The sequence below is a fragment of the Phoxinus phoxinus genome (genome assembly GCF_949152265.1).
Source record: "Phoxinus phoxinus genome assembly, chromosome: 5".
Lineage (NCBI taxonomy): Eukaryota > Metazoa > Chordata > Actinopteri > Cypriniformes > Leuciscidae > Phoxinus > Phoxinus phoxinus.
This window is the reverse complement of record NC_136880.1, coordinates 30,688,897-30,712,957: the sequence shown is the minus strand read 5'-3', so window position 1 is coordinate 30,712,957 and position 24,061 is coordinate 30,688,897. Positions and strand designations below refer to the sequence as shown.

The following is a 24,061-nucleotide window of genomic DNA, read 5'->3' as shown; positions in this document are numbered from 1 at the left end:
CAGTGCGTGTATTTTTTGTTGTTTGATTAACAAAGACAGCAGCAAGCATATTATTACACATGCTTTATCTTTCTCAACTGTTTACATTTACTCCAAGTCTCCAACATAACCGACTATGATTACTAGGATACTCGCCAAGACCGTAAAACCTAAAACCCGTAAATACCGTAAAACTTCAAATAGCCGAGTCCCAAATAGACTCCTGTCTCTTTTACACGCCTGGTGTGGCTACAGGTTTGGATAAATAAAGGCCGGTCTCAAATAGAGGCCTGGTCTGTTTTTTCGTTTCGGGTTTCGAGGAATTCGCCAATTAACTTGTAGTTGAGGATCGCGGTGATGATGATAGTGATGAATTGGGTCATTTTGTATCACATGATTGCAGTTGTTTTACAGGGTAGCCTTCATTCTTTCTTGTTGATGTGTTTCGGACAACAAGTTCATAGGTTCGATGGATATTACCGGTAACTTGTATTGTTCAGCCCATGGCTGTCACATCGTTTAGTTTTTTTTATGCTGCCAATAATCTAAAGGGTTATAGTTTTATATTAAATTTACAATTATTTGTCTCAAATCATTGTTATGTATATACTGACTTCACCCTGTGCTGCAATATACATTTAGTTTTACATTAATTTACAGAAATGTGCTGGTTGAATGAAAATTGCTGATGTTATCGGATTTCCAGGTGATATTCTCAATTCATTCAGTTAACGGACGCCCTGAGATAAAGTGAATTCAGACTGCAGACTAAGCAACGATTGTATTTAATTGTAAAGTACAAGCATAACATAGTACAGACATGATCTTAATTTCATAATGTCCTTAAACATAACAATATTGCTGGCCATAAACTGACAAAGTGCGCGTCCGGTGTGTGATACCTCGAATTGTCTTCTCGTCCGGTGTGTGACCCCTTTTAGACATACGGTAATATAGTATGCTAATTCTTACATTAAGAAGCTCATTACATTTATCTCTAGGTCTGAACAACATCTCAACACTAAATTAAACGCCTGTCTCATATAGACGCCTGTCTCCAACACAAGCCGGTGCAGTTCGGCAATTTGGGAAAATAAAAGCAGAGAGCAAACGGATCTGCTTGTGTGCGAAGTTGAAGCAAGCAAGCAGACCATCTACGGGACAAGCCAGATTCCACCATATCTTTTTATGTACACAATAATAGTATTTTCCTTTTTAATCCTTTTATTTTTAATAATTGTCTAGTTTGTGTGCTTCTGGGCTTCCCTGTGTGTGTAATAAGCAGAGTGTACGCACGTTGTGGACCCGCCTATATGCGCAAATTACTCTTACATGCTCTTTAAATAACAAAAAAAAATATTGCGCTATTGACTTTAGACCAGGTTTTTGTTGGTCAAAGGCGCAGTCTATTTCAGTTGCCTCAAAATAGCAACACGCCAACAATACGCCTAAACACACCTCGTTTTCAGACCAGCACGCCCATGGGCGCACACATGCATTTGCTATTTAAACAACATGGCACAGGACGTGAAAATGATAACTGCGTCAGGCTGTAAATAGTAAAAAATACAATGTCGCGCTTGGTGCTGCACTACGCCGGGTGTATGATAGGGCCCTATATGCGTTAAACTTATTTTTTGCCTCTAACTCTCTAAAATTGTGAAATTTACTAGCCATTGGCTAATTAAAGAAATTTTTTAGTCGCCTAGTGTGAAATATGGTTGCATATGCGAAAGATTTACTCGCATTGTAGAAGGTTGGTGAGCGGACAATAACAAATCTTTGAAAAACATACAAAAATCTTACAGACCCCAAACTTTTGAATGATAGGGTAGGTTCCTGGATCACAGTTGTTTGAACGATGCTGCACACTACCAGAAAACTGTGACAGATTGCAGTAGTCTGCTGCATTCAACATATCTGAACACTGACATACAATACGATTATATGAACCACGGTGGCTGTGATCGTGTGTGCAATAAATGTCGCTATCAGTGGACACAGTACAGTCCCCAAATGTGTTTTTGTGAGTGCCGCCCCAGGGCTCCTGCGATTACTTTCCCCTGTCTTGCTTCTGTTCTTCATGCCACCGAGGACATTAACTTTTAGTTCAATAAATTATTTTGTGAGTCCTGTCTGTCCCAATTAAGGCGCCAATCTGTCTCCTTTGCCAAGTTGCACCTGGGTCTTACGGTCGATTGAGGTCTGGGGAAATGTGCTTCACATCCATTGCCAAGACATGTGTTTTTTCCCAGACACTCTCTCTCTGTTTTCCCTTTCACTTGGTTTCTTCCTCTTTGCCTCCCATCCTGTCTTTTTTTGAAAATTGTCATGACAAGATGGAAGATTCAAGAGATTAAATGGTTGTTCATAATAAACACACAGAATTGCTAGGTTCCAAAACCTAGTGAACTGCCTGTGGAGACTGCATTTTAAGGTCAGATCCCCAAGCAAATGCTGTTTCTAAAAAGGTTTGCAAATGAAATATGCTCCCTCCCCCTTTAATTCTAAGGCAGCATTGCATACATAACAAAGAAGGCAATCCCAGAATATGTTTTGATGAGCTTAATTTAGCCTACATTTAAAAAAAAAAAAAAAAAAAAAATCCAAGAGGATGAAAAAAGCAAGATAAATTGATTTGACAATTTAATATATTTTAAATTAATTACATTTAATTCACTACCAGAAATGATCAATAAAAACTAATGACTTTTACTCTTTTTGTATACTACCCCACTGTTAGCTTAGCAACATGCTAACATCCATATCTATTGGAATCGTTTGTGGGAGCACAATTTGTGAGCGAATTTGCTGCATACTGTATGTAGAGTGTTCCAAATCAGTCATTTGTGAGTTTTCATGACATTATGCTGCTTTAGAAGAAAGTAGCTATAGGCTGTATGGCAGCTCACTTGGTTTTTAAACAGAGATAAGTGAGTGTGCATCTAAGTGCACCGTGCAAAGCAGTTCACTATTTTATCTATCTAAGTTTATCTACGTTTTTGAACGCATTGCTATGGAAATGCTATTTTAGGGCTAATATGCCAGTTTTATTGCAATGAATTCTATCATCCTTTCAGGTGTATGTCCCATTTGCCAAAAAAATCCTTAAGTTTTGATGGCAAGTTAGAGCATTTTCATTTTTGCTTTGGATGAGGTTTACATATGTGTTTTTGCAGGGGCCCCTGATGTGTACCAGCCATGTGAGCCCAGCATGCAAGCCTGGAGTCCTGAAGTCAACCTGTATGAGCCCAACATTACCACGCCGTGCCCCCAGACTGAGGGCTGTGTGTTGGAATTGCACTTCCTTCATCCGGTTGTCCCTGACAGCTTGACCGTCTGGATCACCTACACCTCAGCCAGTTAGTACTGTCTGAACATATGAAACACCTGACATTATGGAAATATACAGTAGGGTACAATGGGGCTAAAGGCGCACCGGGGTAAAAGGCGCCTTTTGATTCCCCCCCCCCCCCATCCAAACCACTAGATGGCACAAAAACTTGCCGCAGCACTTTCCAAAACGTCCACTTTTCAAGATGTACATGGATTTTTGCCTGATTATTGACGCAATCGCGGGCAAAAGCACGAAGGTGATTCTGTGCTACTTTGATCTAATATTTTTTTGTAATTTTTAATTTTTTACATGTAGATTTAAGTAGCAAATGATAATCGCTAAAATTATTGAATATATTTTGAGACCAAGGTCTTCTTAATGATTTTCAGTTTTGTTCAAGCTAATTAAAGCAACAGTTTTTCAATAACAGAATAATATGTAAAAGTATGGTATTTTGGGGGTAAAAGTTGCTTCCTTTATTATCACAATTATTCACATGATAATAAAAAGATGGCTGACTTTTACATTTGTTGACTTGACATGGTTAGATTCTGATGGTAAAAATCATATATTACGTTGGGTGTCCCACCTTAGAGATAATCACCATATTTATAATAAAACCATCATATTTAAAAATACGATATTAGTCATATCATAATAAAATATAATTCTTGTGCCCACCTTGTGCCCACCTTGCCACCTCATATATTTAAGATTTTTTTAAACAAAAAAATAAACCACTTTTATGATTTATTTTCACACAAAATCTCCATCAATGCTCCATCAATGTTCAATAAAAAACATCATATAATAATAATATAATATTTATATTATTATTATATATATTTCTGCAAGCATACACTATGGGAGCAGTGAAAAGCAAAATTTTCTTAATGTTTAGCCCCGTTGTACCCTATTATTAAGTTTGGGGTCAGTAAGATTTTTATATTTTGGAAATAAATTAATACTTTTATTCCAATCAATTGATCACCAATTCTACTTTGAAGTGTAAGTTCTATGTTTACATTGGTACAAAACATTTAAAAAAAAAAAAATCAAATCTATTTCAAGTAAATGTTGTTCTGTTGAAATTTCTATTCATCATCCTGAATCCTATCTAAATCACATTTCCACTAAAATAGCAACACAACTGTGTTCAATATTAATGGTACTAAGAAATGTTTCTTGTGATTTCTGATGGATCATGTGACAGTGAAGACTGGAGTAATGGCTACTGAAAATTCAGCTTTGCCATCACAGGAAAAAATTGTGCATTTAAAATATATGAATAATTTCACTGTATTTTTGATTAAATGAATGCAACCTTGGTGAGCATAGGAAACTTCTTTCAAAAATAGAAGAAAAAAAATCGTACTGCCCCCAAACTTCTGACCAGCTGTGTGTTAATGGTTTATTTGAGTCCAATCCTCTGTTTTTCCACAGATCAAAAAGCAATCGCTAATATTATGTTCATAATGGAGAACGACGAGTCGGTCAACACAGGTCCCCAGCATGCTTTCTGTGATATTCCTTTGACAATCCATTTACACACTAGTAAGAAGGTCAAGGCCATTAAAATCTCCACCTTTGACAAGAAGCTTGAGATTGATGCTGTTTTGCTGACCTCGAGACCCCAAAATCCCCTGTGCTCTGGATGCCACCCCCTTCTCTACAGAGTGCTCAGAGAGCCACCAATCAGAGAGGACCGGAGTCCCGTCACCGTCAAACAGCCCACGTACACTGACAGGTAGGAACGTGTCTGTGTGATTAATGATAGCACTTTATTTTGTATGTAGACACTATTTAAAGTAAAGACTATATTTTGAAATATTTATTTGATATTGGTGAGCCATTAGTAATACTGTCAAGCTTTCTCAAATTATGTCTTTGTCATGTTTTATTGTGTTTCTGGTTGATTTACAGTGTTTCTGGGAGTATTATTTTTATGTGTGGCTTAAGTATAAATGCTGAACATGTTGCATTTCTAAAATTGTATCTTCAGTGTATCACTGTTCAAGTAATGTTCAACCGTTTTCGAAGCGACTCAAAAAATCATTAGCCATTTCATTAGCCAGTCAAGTATCAATGCATAGCCAATTTCTGTTCTGTTCCTGTCACATTTTATTATGCTCGTTCCAATAGAAATTCATCAACGGGGAACTGGATTGTTGTTCAAGTACTTGCAGTAGGTCAAAATGTCTAGAGATTAATAGTGTGGATCGAAGAATGTAACATATCCAGAAAAGTTCCCTCCACAAGTCCTGTAAGCTCCGAAAGATGGAAACTCCATTGGGAATTGAGCTATGTGGATAGGGAAAGGAAAGAAAGATGGATTGTATCAGAGAGAGAGAGAGAGAGAGAGAGAGGGAGAGGGAGAGAGAGGGAGAGAGAGAGAGAGAGAGAGAGAGAGAGAGAGAGAGAGAGAGAGAGAGAGAGAGAGAGAGAGAGAGAGAGAGAGAGAGAGAGAGAGAGAGAGAGAGAGAGAGAGAGAGAGAGAGAGAGAGAGAGAGAGAGAGAGAGAATGGTACAATGAAACCCTAGAATATAAACCAAATGTGACCGCTTTACCCGTAGAAACAGTAAACACCCATGGCTGTTTGTAGCTGCTCTAAAATTGTTTCCAATCTCTGGCTGAAGAGAATAGTGCACTGAGTAGTTAGTGTGCAGTAAGTGAGAGACCTGTCATTTGGCCTGGGAGACAAAAAGAGTGACAAGGAGAAGAGGGGAAAATGGGAGTGGGAAAGTGGGCTACAGTGCCACCGTGAGGTCTGCAGCGAAAACAAAGCACTTCCCACGAATTGGGTAGGGTAATGAAGACGTTCTATCTTTTTTCTCAATGTCAGTGAAGGTTGAAGGGGGTGCTCAACCTTCAGAAAATGTTGATCATTAATCTCAGGAGTACTCAACATTTGATCTTATACTGTATTTATATTAGTGCTGCCACTAACGACTCATTTTCTAACAACTAATTTGCATGGTCGATAACGTAGACTAAGTCGATTAATCGCGGCAGCACTAATTTATAGATATTTATATTACAGGTTTACACATTTTTAACACAAATATAACCCTCAAAGTTAGTTCAAATAGTGGTTTATTATTTTATTTTCCATAAACAAAACAAAAAAAATCTATATTTCTTACAATAACTTTGGTAACAGGGTTGAATCATAGAGGAATCCAACACCACAATATTTGTACTTTTGACAAATTTAAGAATGGCTTCTTAGAATATATTATTGACTAGTTATGCTTTAAAAAGGGTCTGAATGTTATTTCTTGAGTGTCTTAATTACGTTTTAAGAAAGATTATGTTTTTCATTGAATGATTTAAATAGTTGTAGACAGTCAGTCAAGAAGGTCGAAACATCTGAAGTTAGACAAGCCCAAATGTGTACAGACATTTGATGCGTTTAAGCTCAAGTGTGTTAAGTTCTCCTCTCCTTAGTCACAGAGATAAAGGTTTTAAGAGACTAATGGCTATTCTACTGTACAATTGACAAATAAAATGTTAGACCTCACCAGCACCAGCATCTTGTGCTGTAGGTAACTGCCTCTCTCTATAACTGTCTGTGCTACGAAGAGAGAAATATGATATCACTTCACATCCCTCATTGGATCTCCCTTTGCGACCTCAGAACAATAGCTTTAAGTAGTCTCTCTCCCCTTCCCTGTCCCTGGAAGTGATCCATAATTAATAAGGGCAATTTGTTGAGTAATAAGACCCGCTGGAGAAAGTAGATGATGCTCAGTTAGCTAGGCATCCTCTTACCACCAGCCGGAAAATGACTGAAATCAAACAAGCCTTGGCAATCATGGCGAGACTCTTTTTATAGGGTCATTGAATCAGATCAGATCAATACCCTGAGGTACATCACAGTGGGACATGCAGTGATACCCTCAACATTAAAAGGTCGTTTCCATTTTTAACAAGGTTAGATTTGAGATCACCCTGAGAATAAATATAGCTTAGATCAAGTATTACTGCTGCATGTTTTAAATTCATACTGTGCGTTCGAGCAATAGCAATATAAACACACACACACACACACACACACACACACACACACACACACACACACACACACACACACACACACACACACACACACACACACACACACAAATTCATTCAACTTTTGCTATCAACTTTTGCTATTTTCACCACTTGCTCATTACTTTACTAACTATATGTTTCTGTATGTGTTTGCATTTGTTTTCTTATAGTGATGTGCAGAGGAATGTTCAATACCTGTACAGGATCCAGGTGGAGTCGGATGGTTTTTTCAGTGAACTTTCCCCAGGCTTGGTTTATACTCATGGAGAACATTTCTGTGGTGATGGCACACTACAGGGGTCAGTATAAACTTATTGGGTCTGTCAGAGGCTTTGCATGTTATGTGCTTGAGTCATTTTTAAAGAATGTTTCATATTTTTGAGTATTTGTTTGAGTCTTTCGTGTTTTGAAGCATAGCCAAAGAACTTCCACATATTTCATAACTGTAACCCTTGGCTTCACTATCTTTCCCCCACAGGACTGAGGATTGTGATGACGGGAATCTTTTAGATGGAGACGGCTGCTCAAAAAAATGCCATATTGAACCAGGTTTCAAGTGTCATGGTGAGTCACTCTTGCAAAAACAAATACTCTCACTGTCCACTGAGAACTCTGGCCCTCAGACTGTAAACACCACGACAGAAGCACACAAAAGTCCACACAGGATAATGAACCACTGATCATAACCAGCTCGCAAAACAAAACAAAACAAAACAATTCAAGCCAAAACAAAACAATATGTCTCCTGTTCGGATTCTTCTGCTACTGTTTCTCTCTCTCAGACTGAATAAGGAGAAAATGTGGAGGTCTTCAAAGGAGCCTGTCTTTATTTTTGCACTTATTCCAAAAAATCAAAATGCCTCTACATTTTCATCATTGTGAAATATTCCTTCTGAAAAGCATTATGGATGAAATGAAAAGACAATGACAAATTCCTGAATCCATTCTTATAACACTAGACTATCTGTCATCAGATGCACAGAATCGTTACTCTTTTAATATTTCCATAATCTTTATCTATAATCTGTACATGTATAATCTGTAGATCAGAACTGTGCATGCAAATTATATTTAGTTTATTGTAAGATATTATATGGCATATTACAGAAATCCTTAATGATTTTGTTGATGTTGTTAAGGGGCATCATATAATATTCAAAATCCTATATACAGTATGTGTATATGAAAATGAAAGATATTTCAAGTAAAAATCTAGGATCAATAAAAAAAAAACTTTCCCTCTCATGTTACTGAGGTCAGTGTGGATTATCAAGAAATCACTGTTGTTTTTATTTCAAGTCTGACCAAAAAAGAAAAAGTAGAAAAAAAACACTTCCCCAATATGAATTATTAGTCATTTCTTTGACAGCAGAATCTGTGAGGTCTGATCATTCGGTTTGAATCTTTACGCAATATATTTGGCGAGATATTCAAAGATTAAGTATCCAGTCCAAACTGTGGATTTTAGGTCATTTACTGCAACACAACTGGTGCTATTAAATATAATGAAGATGTTCTTAGTCAATATTTTCATAGTTTTATGCCATCACACTATTCAAAAGTGGTGCAAGTTCATGTTGTAGGCTGCAATTGATCTTCACAACAATTATATCATCTAACTGTATGTCATTTTTACATAATGTACTGGAGTGAGAGTAAGACAATCCAGAAAGACTCAGGGGAAAAACAAACAAATTGTTCACCAATTTAGTCAATGTTGTTTTCGTGACTGAAAGTGCATTTTCTGTGAGCGTGAAGCATGAGAAGTGTCTAATTCAAACATGACCATAGTCGTGGCAGCGACTGACTCACATGCCTCAAACATCCCAATGTTTTCATAGTTGCTTGTGACCACATTTTTGTGGATTTAGGGCATTCAGGAATGGCTTTTTTTGCGATATTTACTCTAATGCCACATTAGGTACTCTCATATATTATCTCCACGAGCGTATTTGGGGAGCAAAGATCAACAAAGCTTAGAAGTAAATCCTTTGGCATTGGCATGTGGGTTAGGTCAGCTGTTCTGCAGCAGTGGCGGCCAATCAAATGCTTGTGTTTTTAATTTGTTGTTAGAACCCTTTTGAGCCCCTTGCCTTTGATAAGCTGTTCCCACCAATGAGTCATCTTCCTCTTACCTTGCAGCATTCTCAGACAAGAGCTCATGCAAGACTCTGATGTCATTCACGCGTGTCCCTCTCTAACGAATTCACTTTAATGACATGCTAATTCTGCTTTTACCTTCACGTGCACTTCTGTCATAACTCATTCACATGTAATGATATCATCCACACGTTTCAATGCGACGTTTTGATTGTTTATTTAATCGTCTGAGTGGAATCACGTTCCTTTTATTTTCAATTCGCACACAAGTGAAGCCTATTCTCACTGACTTGCTATGAAAACACAATTACAACTTGGCAGTGGAGTCATTACTTGTTACTTATGATGAGTTTGTGTTCACTCTCCCTTACTTTTTCTCTCTTTCAGGTCAGCCGAGCTTGTGCTACGTGTTTGAAGGGGATGGAGTGTGCGAGGAGTTTGAAAGAGGTTCCAGCATCCAAGACTGTGGCTTTTTCACTCCCCAGGGGTTCAATGATCAGTGGGCGTCCACCGCCTCAGGCTCACATCAGGACCAGAGATGCCCTGCCTCTGGGGTCACCGGGGAGCCTGTGCTCACTCAGGTACACAAATATTGCCCTTCGAGCTAAGCCCTTTGTTTATGTCATTCGCAGTTATGAACGATTTATCTATTGACCCTTTTGAACATCATAAATGAACCTTATGATTGTTCTGAATGAAATATTTTTTTTTGGTTTCCTTATCAGATGTGCAAGTCACAGTATTTTGACATAAATGAAGTAGTGGCTCATGATGCATGGAGCCCCTGCACTGCCCATCTGAACAGCTATTATACTCAGGATCAGTCTGTCTGGCTAAAGGTACACACACATGCTCAGTGTGCGAATGCTGAGGGTACAGACTCTTTACTGATTATTTGATCAAAATGGACTTTATGCACAGCTTCACTACTTCCTGAACTTTAGCCAGCTCCTTTGTTTCCTGTCTACCATTATTGGACAAACTGATTAATCCAGGTGTGTCTGATTATTGTTGTTGGTCAGGCACATCTGGATTAATCAGTTTGTCCAATAATGGCAGACAGGAAACAAAGGAACTGGCTAAAGTTCAGGAAGTAGTGCAGCTGTGCATAAAGTCCATTAATCAGGTCTATATCAGGCCTTTTTTATACCTTGTCCATAAATAATGCTCATTTTGTGTTTCCAGTAAATTTTTAATAATGTTTTGTTAAATTAAGGAAATCCATTTTTTTATTTTTTTATTATTATTTTTTTTTTCTTCAAATAAATTAGTACTTTTACTCTGAAAGGATGCATTAACACTAGAACCGCCACAGGGTTACATTTTCCAATGGCTGTTTTTCAAATGTACATAGATTTTTATTAACCGAGGTGTAAAGTCCTGGGGTCAGAAAGTAAAAGTCTTGCCATATGTTTATTCCAGCCATGAACTCAGCCAGCTGATTTCACTAATTAGTTCTATCTCCTGGCTGAAAAACTGCTAATTAGCAAATCCAGGTGATTGGAACAAAATACTGAGGAGGACTTTTACTTTCTGAACCTGGACTGCACACCTCTGATTTTCAATAAAATATCTCCCAGTCATTGACTTTTACTGAAATTGTGTTATTTACAATCCCATGTTGTCATTGTGATTAATGTAGCCTGCTTAAAATAGCCTTGAACATAAAACAACAGGACAAAAACATTTTTTAACCATATCAAAACAGTTGTCGTGTGCATGGGTAAATTTTACCCGCTGGCGGTTTTTGTGTTAAAATTATTAAAAGTGACAGTAAAGACTTTTATAGTGTTACAACAGATTTATATTACAAATGCTTTTCTCTCTATTTATCAAAGAATCCTAAAAAATGTACAAGGGTTTCGACAAAATCATTAGTACATCATTCAGTCCCCATGAAATGAAAATGGACAATTCTTATTTTTGATGGAGTATTTCACTGTTTATTGTAAATGATTTATCCATGCACTTACTGTATATAACTTTTAATTAATGTGCCCTCATAATCTTTAATCAAAATCACGTCCCCTCCTTGCAGCAACATCTCTTCTCTTAACACGTGGGTGGGACAACCTGTCACTCACATGAGAAGGCAGCAATATCAAGCAACAACAATCAAATGATCCAATCAATTCCCAATGTCCTGCCCTACATTTAATCATGTTCACTCGGATAAACATCTCAATAGGGAAGAAAGTCAATCACAACTCTGTTTCATGCAGACTTTAAACCGCACAACTGCTTTAAACTCTGATAATAAGAAATATTTGATTTTGAGCATCAAAATCAGCATAATGATTTATGAAGGACCATCTGACATTGAAATTCAGCTTCACCATCATAAGAATAAATTACAATTTAAAGTATAGTAAAACAGAAAACAGTTTTAAATTGTAATAATATTTCCCAATATTACTGTTTTGACTGTATTTTGATCAAATAAATGCAGGCTTAGTAACTATAAGATACTTCTTTCCAAAACATTAAAAAATCGTACCAACCCAAACTTTGAAACAGTACTGCATGTTCAGAATTAATCTATATTTTTTATTAATATTTTAATATTTCTATGTGCTATCCATGCCCACTCACACTGTTAATAAATGATGTTAGCCAAGAAGTTATATATCCACTGAATATAGAAGCATTACTGAAACTGATACGTTGTTTTTGCAGGTAGGATTTGAGCGACCGGGTGTAGCAGCCTCTGTTATTATCTACCTCGCCTATGATGGTAGTTGGCATGGGGAAAATTGCAGGAAAACAGTGACCATTGAACTGTGTGACACCACCGGGAAAAAACACATGCTTGGTAACACATATAATATCTATAATTTGTTTGGGAACGTTTGTAATCTTTGCATAATAGTATTTGTGTGCCTTTTACATGTTGTCTGTGCTTGTCCACAGGTTCGTACGAGCTGTCATGTCAGCGTAACCCCCTAGTGGTGAATGTGACTCATAACCTGAGTGTGCCGTTCTACCAGACTTCAGCAGTGCAGCTGAACTTCTCCTCCTCTCAAGTGGCGGTGCTGGCGGTTGCATTGCGTACATCTTGTCACTTCAGCGCCTTTGCCCTGACCGGGTGCGCTGAGGGTGGGGTCTCCCACGACTTACAAGCACAAACACATACTTGCACGTTTACACAATATATTCACTACTGTTCAAATGTTTGGATTTTGTGCTCAAGTATTATTTCTTATTATTGTCAATGTTGAAAGCAGTTGTGCTGCTCCATATTTTTTGTCGAAACCAGAATACATTTTTTAAAAGATTATTTTATGAATAGAAAGTAAAAAAAACAGCATTTATTTGAAATAGAAATATTTTGTAACATTATAAATGTTTTTACTGTCAGTTTTGATCAGTGTAATGCATCGTTGCTTAATAAAAGTATTATAAAAAAAAAAAAAAAAAAAAAAAAAACGTACTCGTCCCCAAACGTTTGAATGGTAGGGTACAAAGTAGAAGATATAATACATCACAGAGACATATAAACAAATACATCATACACAAGTACAAATAGAAAAAATCCTTCATGTTTGACAATGGAAATGATTTCTTTCTATGTCTGCCAATAATAATTAAGCTTAATATGTGTTTTTCTCACTCAGATGTGTGCGTAGGCTGTGCAGTACCGAGTCATGCAGCCCTCTGAGCATCGAGCACGCTTCAGTCCGCTGTACTCCAGTGTTAGACTCTAAACACTGCTCTGTTTCTTGTCATCGTGGATATACACTCACTGTTCTCCATGGCCAGGGCCTTCCTTCTCATCAAGTGTGTACAAGAATTGTTAACTGCCTGCCTCTCTCTCTCTCTCTCTCTCTCTCTCTCTCTCTCTCTCTCTCTCTCTCTCTCTCTCTCAAATGAGGTCTAAGGTTAAATGAGAACAAATTAAGACGTTTTCTGCAGAGAAGAGATCTCAACAAGAATATTCTGATATTAATTGGATTAGTAATTTCCAGTTAGGTAAACTTCAGGTAAACATGTTTACATGACCCACAATTTTTATTAATGCAGCCAAATGCCAGCTGTCTTATTCAGATTTCTTGAAATAATGGCTTAATCGGGTGATGTAAACACCTTATTCAGAAAGTCTACCATAACTGTCCATCATTTATATCTGTGCATGTTCAAACAAAGATAATTTGGGGTGATATTAGATATAGACAGTGTTTAATCAATAGCTTGACTTTTTTGGATTAAGAAACAGTTTGAAAACATTAAAAGGAAGGTCGTCGCCTACTTTTGTAGATTTCCATTGATTTCAAGAATATTCCCATAGCTGTGGAGAACATAAACGTCTTAAAATCATGTTCACATTGTCATTGTCTCGAATTGTGCTCACATTGCAGAGATTACAAAGTCTGTGAACTCAACATTTCTCATCAAATGATTTAAGATGCTGTGTCATCTTACGTATGTCATGAACGACGACTTTACAAGTGGTTGTGTTTCTGTCTGTTTCGTCCTGTCTTCAGACGGAAGCGGAGCTGATTTGTGTGCATGGAGTCTGGGACCGTGTAGTGGGCTGTCAGCCAGTGGACTGCGGCCCACCCCCTCAGTCACATGTCTACTTTGCCTCCTTCTCATGTCCCTGGGGCACCACATTCGGCAAGCAGTGCAGCTTTTCCTGTAACGCCCCGGCGATCCTGCAAGGTGAGGATGGGAACTAGACTACAGTGTGAGACCTGAGGGTTTTTGGACCCATTTACATTCAGTGCATGTGTCAGTTTCTGAGAGACCTTGGGCTTCCTTTCTTTCTAAAATAATAAGACTGTAAGTCAATAACACTTGTGTTCTTGTGTGTTTCTAAAACAAATCCAACTATTAATTGTACTTATGAGCATTCCTAAGGTCCTTTTACTGGTAATTAATCCTATCCTATCCTATCCTATCCTATCCTGTCCTGTCCTGTCCTGTCATGGCCTGGCCTGGCCTGTCCTGCCCACCTAACTTAACAGAGTTGCCTGGAAAACTCATATTAAGCATTGTTGCTACTTACAGTGTTACTTTCATATTCCCAGCATGCATTGCTGCATGTATAAATTACATAGCTCAATATGAAAGTGTTTTCCAGGCAACTCTGTTAAGGTAGTTGGGCATGATACGATATATTATATGATATTAGTTAACATTAGTTAACTACATTAGTTAACATGAACTAATAATTAACTGTACAGTACTTACCAGTACTTTTTTATTAATATTTTTAATGTTAATTTCAACATTTACTAATACATTATTAAAATCAAAAGTTGTATCCACTGCGAACTATCAAACAACGAACAGCTGTATTTTTATTAACTAACGTTAACAAAGATGAATAAATATAACAAATGTATTGCTCATTGTTTGTTTATGTTATTTAATACATTGACTAATGTTAACAAACAAAACTTTATTGTAAAGTGTTACATTAGATATTATATTATTTTTTATTATTCTTAAAGATTATTGTTTTAATGTTTGCTCTTTTCATTTTATACTATCGTTGATTGCATCTCTTTTTTGGCATGATGTGGTATTCAGAGCTCTTTTTTACATTATTGATGTGTGTGTTGATTGTCACAGCTATTATGGTTAATGTGTAAAATGGTATTTATGCATAAACAAAAATGAAACATCTTTATGCTGCATGATGTTCTCTCATTTAGAGGTAAATAGTTATTTAAAGCTGTGCATGATACAGATCACGAGAAGCCACAATGGTAGTCAAAGAAGTGCATATGTTAAGAAAACCCCAATCAGTCATGTTTCCAAGATTTTTTAACTTCTTTTTTTTAAACACTAAAAAGCTAAATATTTCGATGTTTTGTTGTCGTTTGTGTGTGCTTATATATGCACACAGCATACTCATTTGTGTGTCAGTGTTGCTCTTGCACTCATTCAGGAACTTTGCATCGGTCTGGCTGGGGTTCCTCTTTCCTGGCTGTGTAAATAGGAAAGTAGTCCTGAGCTGCAGGAGAACAGCACACAGGTGGAGATAGGAAACAGGCGAGAACAAGAGTGCATTTCATCCCATACTACTGAATCCCCCAGAGAGCTCATTTCAGGCAGCGTAGAGCAGGGTGGCACCTGACCTTCTCGCCCCTTCATCATGGGTAGCCGGAGCCATGCTAGGGCAAGGTGGCTCAGGGGTCGAGGTCCTTACACTTTCACTATTTGTTTTTAATGCAGGCCTTTGATGAATCGGCCCAAATTATTTCTTTGGCAGGGAGTGCAGTCTGTGGACAGTGGCTTCACTAGAAGATCCAGAACATTGCCTCACTGAGTAGCTATGCTTATTGGTCTTGATGGCAAGGTTCTTGTACTGTAGTGTGTAACAGTGATGGGCTGTATTGCTCCTTTGGGAGTTGTTTGAAATCTATTCATAACTTGACATTAATTGAAGCACACAACAGTAATGCAGTGATTTATGTACCTAGTGAGAGCCTCCCTTTTCTTTTGGAGTAGCGCAAGCTGGAACTTTTCATGTATGTTGGAAAACTTTTCATGTATGCAGTTCGCAGCCATTTTTGGTGTATTGCTAAATTTAATCATGGCTACAAAGTAGGCAGACACCTTAAAAGCGTTGCAATGGTATCATTATATTTTATTGACCAATAAAATTGCTTTAGAACTTTAACTTTAAAATATAATTATATGTTACTATAATAGTACAATAAGAGAGTCCTATATCACATGGGCCTTATAGGTGCCAATGGACCATGTGCACATAAGGCATTTTTGTTTAAATTTAGTCCACTACTTCTCTTCTGAGTTAATAGAAACATAATGCTTTTTAAATATATGACTTTTCATATAACTGGAAAATATTTAGACCTACAAAAAGGTATAATTCCAAGCTCAATGAAAGTCGTTGTGAAGCTACATTTTTTTTTTGTCCTATTTGTTAATTTATTATGCATTATAATTTTTTTTTTTCATAAAATCATTTTAATACACCTCTTCTATGATAAACATGCTTTAATAAAGTGTATGGGTGGTACAACTGTCCTCATGTAAAGAATAAAGTATTTCAAAAAAACTTCAATAAAAGAATGATAAAAAAGATACATTTTATTTAGCATAATCTTTTATAAAATGATTAAGCTGTGTACTCCCAGAAATAATAGAACTGACTCTCTCCTACTTTCGAAGAGAGCTCGGCCAATTAGCTACTGATGGTCTTAGAGAAGACAGTGATTGTTCCATTTTAATGCAGTTTTCTTATCAGAGTCTGTTTTTCAGGTGAAAGTGACACATTGGTTTGTCTTGAGGATGGACTATGGTCATACCCAGAGGCTTACTGCAAGATTGAGTGCCCGGATCCACCTTCCATACCCAATGCCACGCTACTAGTTCCTCAGTGTCGTGGAGGCAGGCATGATGTGGGCACTGTGTGCCGCTACAAATGCAACCCGGGCTATTACATCACTGGCACTCTCAACAAAAAGCCAAGAAAGTGAGTTGCATCCTGTTCATTTTGATCTGATCTTTAGGCATAGGTTACTGTGTTGACAAATTTTGAAGGGAAAATATCTGTTTCCAGCGTCTAGTTTGCTCACATGGTTCTAATAAGATCAAAATCTCACTCCATGTGTTTCCAAATATCTTTCAGCGATGGAGTCAGCAGTGTACTTTGATGAATGGTCTGATGGCGTGTTGTTTTGGTATTCCATCCAATCAAGCTATAGCATATAGCATATTTTAGCACATCTGAGGGGACTAGCGTTTGCACCTGCCTCGTGTTTATGAGTTATTAAAATGGCTGGTAAAATACCTCTGTGTCTTTTAACTGCTTTTAATTGGACATTAATACCAGAAGCGATAGCCAACGTGTCTCATAAAGCCATTTAAATGATCCTGTTTATTAAGACCATTGGCATGTTTGCTCTAAAAGGCATTTCATTATGAAGGTTCAGAAAATGGTTTATGACAGTCTAAAGAAAGGTGTTATGCTATTATCAAGGTAGTTTTAGCCTGTGCTTCCGTATGATCTTTCTCAATGAACACTACACCCCAATTTATTTCTTCAGGGTTTACTGGCTATTTAGTCGTACCAGATGGTTTGTCACATGGGTTTGAATAAATCACCTGTGGGTGGAGGGGAATGTCATTCAAGAAACATAGTCATTGCTGAATTTGTGTTGTGCGAAAATTCACACCAGAAGCAGATTGAGATCCTACAATTTAAATTTCACAGTGTTCTTACGGTACCGGTTTTATTCATCTATCTATAGAGCTTTTTGAGGCATCAAATGTGTATTCACAAAATGAAAGCTTTTTGTAAACAACAAAAGTATGATTCAGTATTAAGTACCGAAAATGATTACAGTTTTTCTCATTTGCTTTGGTGCATTTCTCGGATCACAACTGACATTCTCAATACCACTTGTTCAACCTCCACATCATCTAATCTTGTGCTGATACATTTTTCATTCTTTTGAACAAATTGCAAATGCTTTGGTACATTCAGTTAATTGAACATGTTCAATTGTCAGCTGTTTCCTACATTATTAATAGCTTATGCCATGTTGATCAAAATGTATTGTACTGGTTCTATGTTGAATAGTCTTACCCCTCAAAACATCTAGAGTTACTTGCATAACTCATTAAATGCAGAATGGTTTAACTAGTTCATAAACTGTCAAGCATATTTTTTATACATTTCTATTAGACTTTTTTTTTTTTGTAAATGTGTCCTGAATTGTGGAATTGTGGATTTTTTTTGTGTAAGTTTCACTAATGTAAATGTAAGGGAAAAGTAAAGGACTAGATCAACCAATGATCAACCAGTTCTCTAAAATAGCTGAGAGGTGCAACTCATAAAGCTTCATTTGGCAAGCATATATAGAGCACAACACAGTGTTACAAACTCTGACAATGGAAGAACAACAAGGAAACAAACAGGGTAAACAGCCAGAAAGAAGAAGGTGAGCAAGGATGCATGGTGGAGGCAAAACCGTGGAAGAGGTAGAAGATGCCCAGATTGTAGACAAGTGCGAACGGTGCAGCCGAATGTTGGGAGAATCAATACTCAGAATCAAACGTTTGTAATCTTCACTATACTGTAACACTGTATACTTGTTATGCTATATTACAGTAGTCCACTTGCATTTTACATTATACACTAATATACTTTATAGAGACATAATAATACAAACACACAAAGAAAAAGACAAGACCACACACACACACACACACACACACACACACACACACACACACACACAGTATATGTGTACGTGTGTGTGTGTAGTCTTGTCTCTTTCTTCATAGCAATGACATTGTACTTTAATTTGTTGACAGACCAACAGTAAAAGTGTAACTGAATCCTGCCTAGTCTCTTGCAATTAATATCCCACATAGATGAATGCGTACTGTTGAAATGTATATGTCATAAAGATAAAGTGCAGTCTTATCCGTTTTCAGTCATTGTCATCAAAATCTTAGCTATAGTTTACATCTGAAAATACTGACAGAGTAAACTGCTTATATTGACTACATGACTATCTTGATGATCCAAGAAAACTGTAATATTTACAGTTCAGTTTATTTTAAAAGGCACGATTTAAACAAATATTTGTGCGTTAACTGCTTAGCGACATGCAAGCATCACATGTACTGTAGTCAAGATAGGATAGGATGCTGCTGAAGACAGGTGGCCATGTACTTTTTTTAAAAATGATTCAACAATTATTATTTTATTGTGCAAGCATGTATATTGCTCGAAAGTGACATTACAGTCAAACAATTGTTACAAAAACAATACAATAAATGCTGTTATTTTTAACTTTCTATTTAATCAAACAATCTTGAAAAAATGTATCAAGTATTCCACATAAACACAACATATTACAAGATTGATAACAAAAAGAAAGGTTTCTTGAGCATCAAATCAGCATACTAGAATGATTTGTGAAAGACCATGTGACACTGAAGACTGGAATAATGGCTGCTGGAAATTCAGCTCTGCCATCACAGGAATAAAAAGAGACATCTTTAAAAAAACTTTTATAAATCTAGTAGTGTAGGCCTTGGAAACACAGCCAAAGGAATAATTTGGTACTGCCATTATGCTGTAAAGGTGTGTGTGAGAGACTGTTTTACCCCTCCTTCATGCCAATGACTTGCTTTTCTCAGGAAGTTTCTGAGGTCGGAGTGTTTGGAGGGTGGGACTTGGCAAGAGGGCAGCTGTTCACCTGTCACATGCCCTTCTCTTCCACCGATGTTTGAGGGCATGTACACCTGCACCAACAATTTGGACTTTGATAGCATCTGCACCCTACAGTGTCCCGATCCAACAGAAAGGGTATTGTAGCACTTTGTAGGCCAACTCTATATGTATTCATAAACTCTACAGTCATGAAACACACATTTTTTTTGTCCCCGTAGTCCAGCATTCGATGCATCAAAGACGGCAGATGGACTGAGGACTTCACTATGTGTAAGAAGATAGAAGGATCATGCCAGGCTCCTGTTGACGTTAACCTGGTGGAATACATCTGTGAGGAGGGCTTTGACGTGGGTAAGGATCTGGCAAGAAAATTTGCTCACTTGCCAATTTGGTTATCAGATCAAAGTTACATTTTTAAGCTATGGAAATGACTAGTCAGCAGATTTATAAGAAAACTTTTTTTTTTTGTCTAAGAAATCCGATTTCTAAATAATCTCAGTTATTTGTCTGAACATATATTACTATGCATCTTCTTCTGCATTGTATTTTGAAAATATTGTTTTTATTTGGTTATATATTTAGGCCACTGCATTTATCCTTTCTAATACGCAGTCTAGACAAACCCGAGCCGCTAGACCACAGACAGTTGCAGGAAGGATACATTTGAGTGCCAACCTGCCAAGCTGTTCAACTATGGATGACTAGTCTGGAGCTTGGCTATTCATGTGCTCACATGAATAAATTCAACAGATGCAAATGATGGTTAAAGCAAAGCTCGCTTTGTGTCATGACAGGTGCAGTCTGTTACCCAACATGCATTGTGGCCTTGAGTGACCCTGTGGTGTTAGGCAATGGCTCCAGTGCTGATACAGTAGAGCATTGGATGCTTCCCAGCATGGTTCAGGTGAGGTGGTCGGGCCAGTTTGCCACAAATTGTTATTTGATATCATTGGCTGTTCTTGCACTCTAACCAAACTCCAAGTTCAAGACTTAATGCAATCTTTATAAAGTCCAAACCATATTTACTAATTATAATTTATTAATTTAATTTAAGCCAATTTTAGCCAATATACACTAATACATTTTTGTATCAATCTAAATTATATTAACGTGAATTAGCAATTAACAGTAGTATATTTATACATACATAAAAATGAAATATTTATAAATATTTTTAAAATATTTTTATGAAAATAAATATTTACATATTTAACATCAAGTTAGATTGGTAAATGCTGTAAAAATGTTCATTGTTAGTTTGCATTATAATGCATTATTATAATAACGGATTGAACATTATTGTGAAGTGTTACCCTATTGTTTGAAAGATCCTAGTCTTTATTGTACTTTTGTAAGCTAATAGACAGATAGATAGATAGATGGATAGATAGATTGATAGATATATAGATAGATAGATAGATAGATAGATAGATAGATAGATAGATAGATAGATAGATAGATAGATAGATAGATAGATAGATAGATGGATAGATGGATAGATGTCATAGTCAACAGCATTCTTGGATGTGATTTAAGAAAGTGGAAAATTGTCCACATGATGTATGTTAAGGAGCAAGTTGTCTTTGTCCACTAATTCAAACCCCACACAAAATGTTTTTGCAATTAGCCTTGTAAATGTAGTCAAGGCTGACCCTCATGGCATGATGTGTGTTTAACATGTATCAAATGTAAGAGGGGGACATTATTTGGCTCTAAGAGGTAGAGGAGCTACAAGACTGAATACTTTGGACACAAAATTGGAATTGAGTTATTGGCACTTAAGTTGGATTAGGTTACCTTGTTTCTCGCTCCAAAACCAGGTTCAACTCACCTTACCGTTGAAATCTCTCTGTGAAAGTGTTGATTCTGTCTCTCACTGTCATATCAGCTTGTGTGAGTAATGATTACAGTGTGATGTTTTTGTAAGAGACGCCGCACGTCAAGCATGACGCCTCTGAAGGTGTCAGACTCTCATTGTTTATAAAGATACATCAGCACCCCTAAGAACAGCCTGCTTTCCAGGAATGTTGTCCAAAGTATTGCAGATTGGGTAAGAATGATGGAGGAAAGGTCACAGTAGGAGGGAGATGAATAAGAGATAAGCAAGTTTCTTTCCAGAAATTCTGCTGTAGAAACAGGTCAGCTTTCCAATTCTGAGAAAATGTCAAATCAGTGAAATATGTGTTCAAATTGAAAGGACAGGAGGGAAAAAGTAACTCTTTTTGTATGTCATAGTTATTAGATAGCAATTTGCAATCTTATTTTTAGGCACCATGGCTGATTTTTGTCTTTTAAAATTAAGTTAGATATTATTAGATTTCTGGAAAAGTCTAAATAAAATAGAAATAAATAGAAACACTCTTTTCGAATGTCCTCTTTAAAAAAGACATGTTACAAGAACTCAATCAATAGTAATAAATCAGTACATTTTTGGTTCAATGCAGTTCAATTGCAATGCAGCAAGTTAACTCTGTCCTTCCCCTTCCCTCTCCTACTCCTCTATTTCTCTTCCTTTTAAAGAGTATTGTCTGTACTGGCATGTTGAAGTGGCATCCGAATCCAGCACATATCCACTGTATTCAGTCCTGTGAGGTGAGTGACATTTATATGACGTGAAGTCTTTCTGTCAGAGGTGTCAAGTACAGTATCACTCAAAAGAGTCTGTGAGCTAATGCATTTTATGCAACATGTAAATTATTCTTGATGCTTTCTATATTCTAAATGCTTCTGTCACCCTCATTTTTTCAGTAGAACACAAAAGGAGAGTTTTAACAGATGTTCACACTCCTTTCCATATAGCAACAGTATAGTGACCAAAAGCTTCAAAAAAGTAAAAAACAAAGAATTCTTCTGTATTCATGCAATTGTCGTCTATTATAGAAGTATAGAAGTTAAAATAGTTTCGAAATTAACAGTGGAATGTTTTGGAAAAACTTTCTTTTTGTAATTCTCTCTGTATTTGAGCTCTACCAGTGGTCAAGCAATTTATTTTAAAGTGAAAGGGTGAAGAGGTGTTTAGTAAAGTATTACATTTAAATCAATGAAGTGTGTGAGTTGGATACATTTGTAAAAATGTATTCAAATATATTTCTTTCTAAGTTTTTTTTTTTTAGACCTTCTTTTTAGATTTCTTTAAGACTTTTTTGACAATAAAATGGAAGAACGCATTCAATTGACCAAAAGTGACAGTAAAGATATAATGTTACAAACGATTTTTACATACATTTAAAGACGTTTCTAATGAAATTGTTTAATTATTTTTTAAATTGACTGGCGCAAACCTTAGTAAATCACCTTGCATGATTAATTAAATACTCTCCTCCAATTATTGTTGCGACTGAAAGTAAAACTCCTACAAATCGATATGCAATAAGGTCAACCACAAAAGTAAGATTGTCTACGCCTTTTCAGCGCAAATTTTCACTGCGTGTCTTTAGTAAATCTTGACAGTAGATTTTGAACGGCAAATGAGGGTTTGTGCTGGCGCAAGCTGTTATTAAATCTTGTCCTAAATGTGTCCTGTGGTATCTGGCACCAAGACGTCAGGTGCAGATCCTTCAAGGATATATACAATATACTGTGTATAATATACAAATTATTGCTATATAATAACTATTATAGTAATATTATATTAGTAAGATGTGTTGCTATAGGTTTTACATCAATGATGCTTGGTTAAAAAACAGATAAATGAGAAGAACCAACGACATCCAATGCCATATTTGATCTCCAAGCTACAACCAAAGGGGGTGATTTTTAGTGAAAAACATCTTACATTTTGTTCTGCACTCAAAACCATGCTGAATATTTTGTGTGGGAAAGAAAATTGAAATACCACTGATTAAAAATGACAGCATATGGGTTTAAAATAATATCAGGGTGTAAAACAATGATGAAAGAATTGTATTATAATACTGATTTGTAGTGCACACCAGCAGTATGATGGTGTTCAATGGAAGATGTAGAAACAAACAGCAGAGTTCACATCTGTTCCCTGTCAGATCTAGAGAGGAAAGAGCTCTCTGACAGATAACCACCAGCAGAGCATTGAGGTGGTCCAGGAGGAGCAGGGAGCTACATAATCAGTCATGAATGATGACGGTGTTGATTATTTTAGTTTTAGTTTCCAATTATTGTGTCATGGAGGTCCAATGCGCGGGGGGAACCTGTTTTGCTCTTCACTATCTCTGTAGTCATAACCATATGTACGTCTGTTAACAGGGTCGTTTGACCAAAAATGGAACTCGCAAATCAATTCCTGTGATCCATTGAAACATTTTTTTTAAATCATGTATTAATAAAGCATAATAGGTCAAGCTAGTAGTATGTAATATGTCTCATGAGTGATTTTGGCTGAAGCCATTTACGCCCACAGGAATTCAGAGCTAGAGAGCAATACTTGAGGTCGCTTGTGATGAACCTAGTC

At 36.7% G+C, this 24,061-nt stretch overlaps 1 protein-coding gene across 1 annotated transcript in view; it reads left to right on the top strand.

Moving 5' to 3' along the window:
* Positions 1 to 24,061, top strand: part of pappa2 (pappalysin 2) — a 58,258-nt gene that overhangs the window by 25,214 nt on the left and 8,983 nt on the right. The window contains exons 7-21 of the mRNA XM_079612613.1: positions 3,159 to 3,341; positions 4,760 to 5,063; positions 7,544 to 7,672; positions 7,852 to 7,937; positions 9,861 to 10,054; positions 10,199 to 10,312; positions 12,150 to 12,285; positions 12,384 to 12,558; positions 13,088 to 13,250; positions 13,955 to 14,132; positions 16,707 to 16,920; positions 19,602 to 19,770; positions 19,854 to 19,986; positions 20,430 to 20,539; positions 22,156 to 22,227. Of these exons, the coding sequence (XP_079468739.1) occupies positions 3,159 to 3,341; positions 4,760 to 5,063; positions 7,544 to 7,672; positions 7,852 to 7,937; positions 9,861 to 10,054; positions 10,199 to 10,312; positions 12,150 to 12,285; positions 12,384 to 12,558; positions 13,088 to 13,250; positions 13,955 to 14,132; positions 16,707 to 16,920; positions 19,602 to 19,770; positions 19,854 to 19,986; positions 20,430 to 20,539; positions 22,156 to 22,227 (2,360 nt within the window). The remainder of the gene's footprint in view (positions 1 to 3,158; positions 3,342 to 4,759; positions 5,064 to 7,543; positions 7,673 to 7,851; positions 7,938 to 9,860; positions 10,055 to 10,198; positions 10,313 to 12,149; positions 12,286 to 12,383; positions 12,559 to 13,087; positions 13,251 to 13,954; positions 14,133 to 16,706; positions 16,921 to 19,601; positions 19,771 to 19,853; positions 19,987 to 20,429; positions 20,540 to 22,155; positions 22,228 to 24,061) is intronic.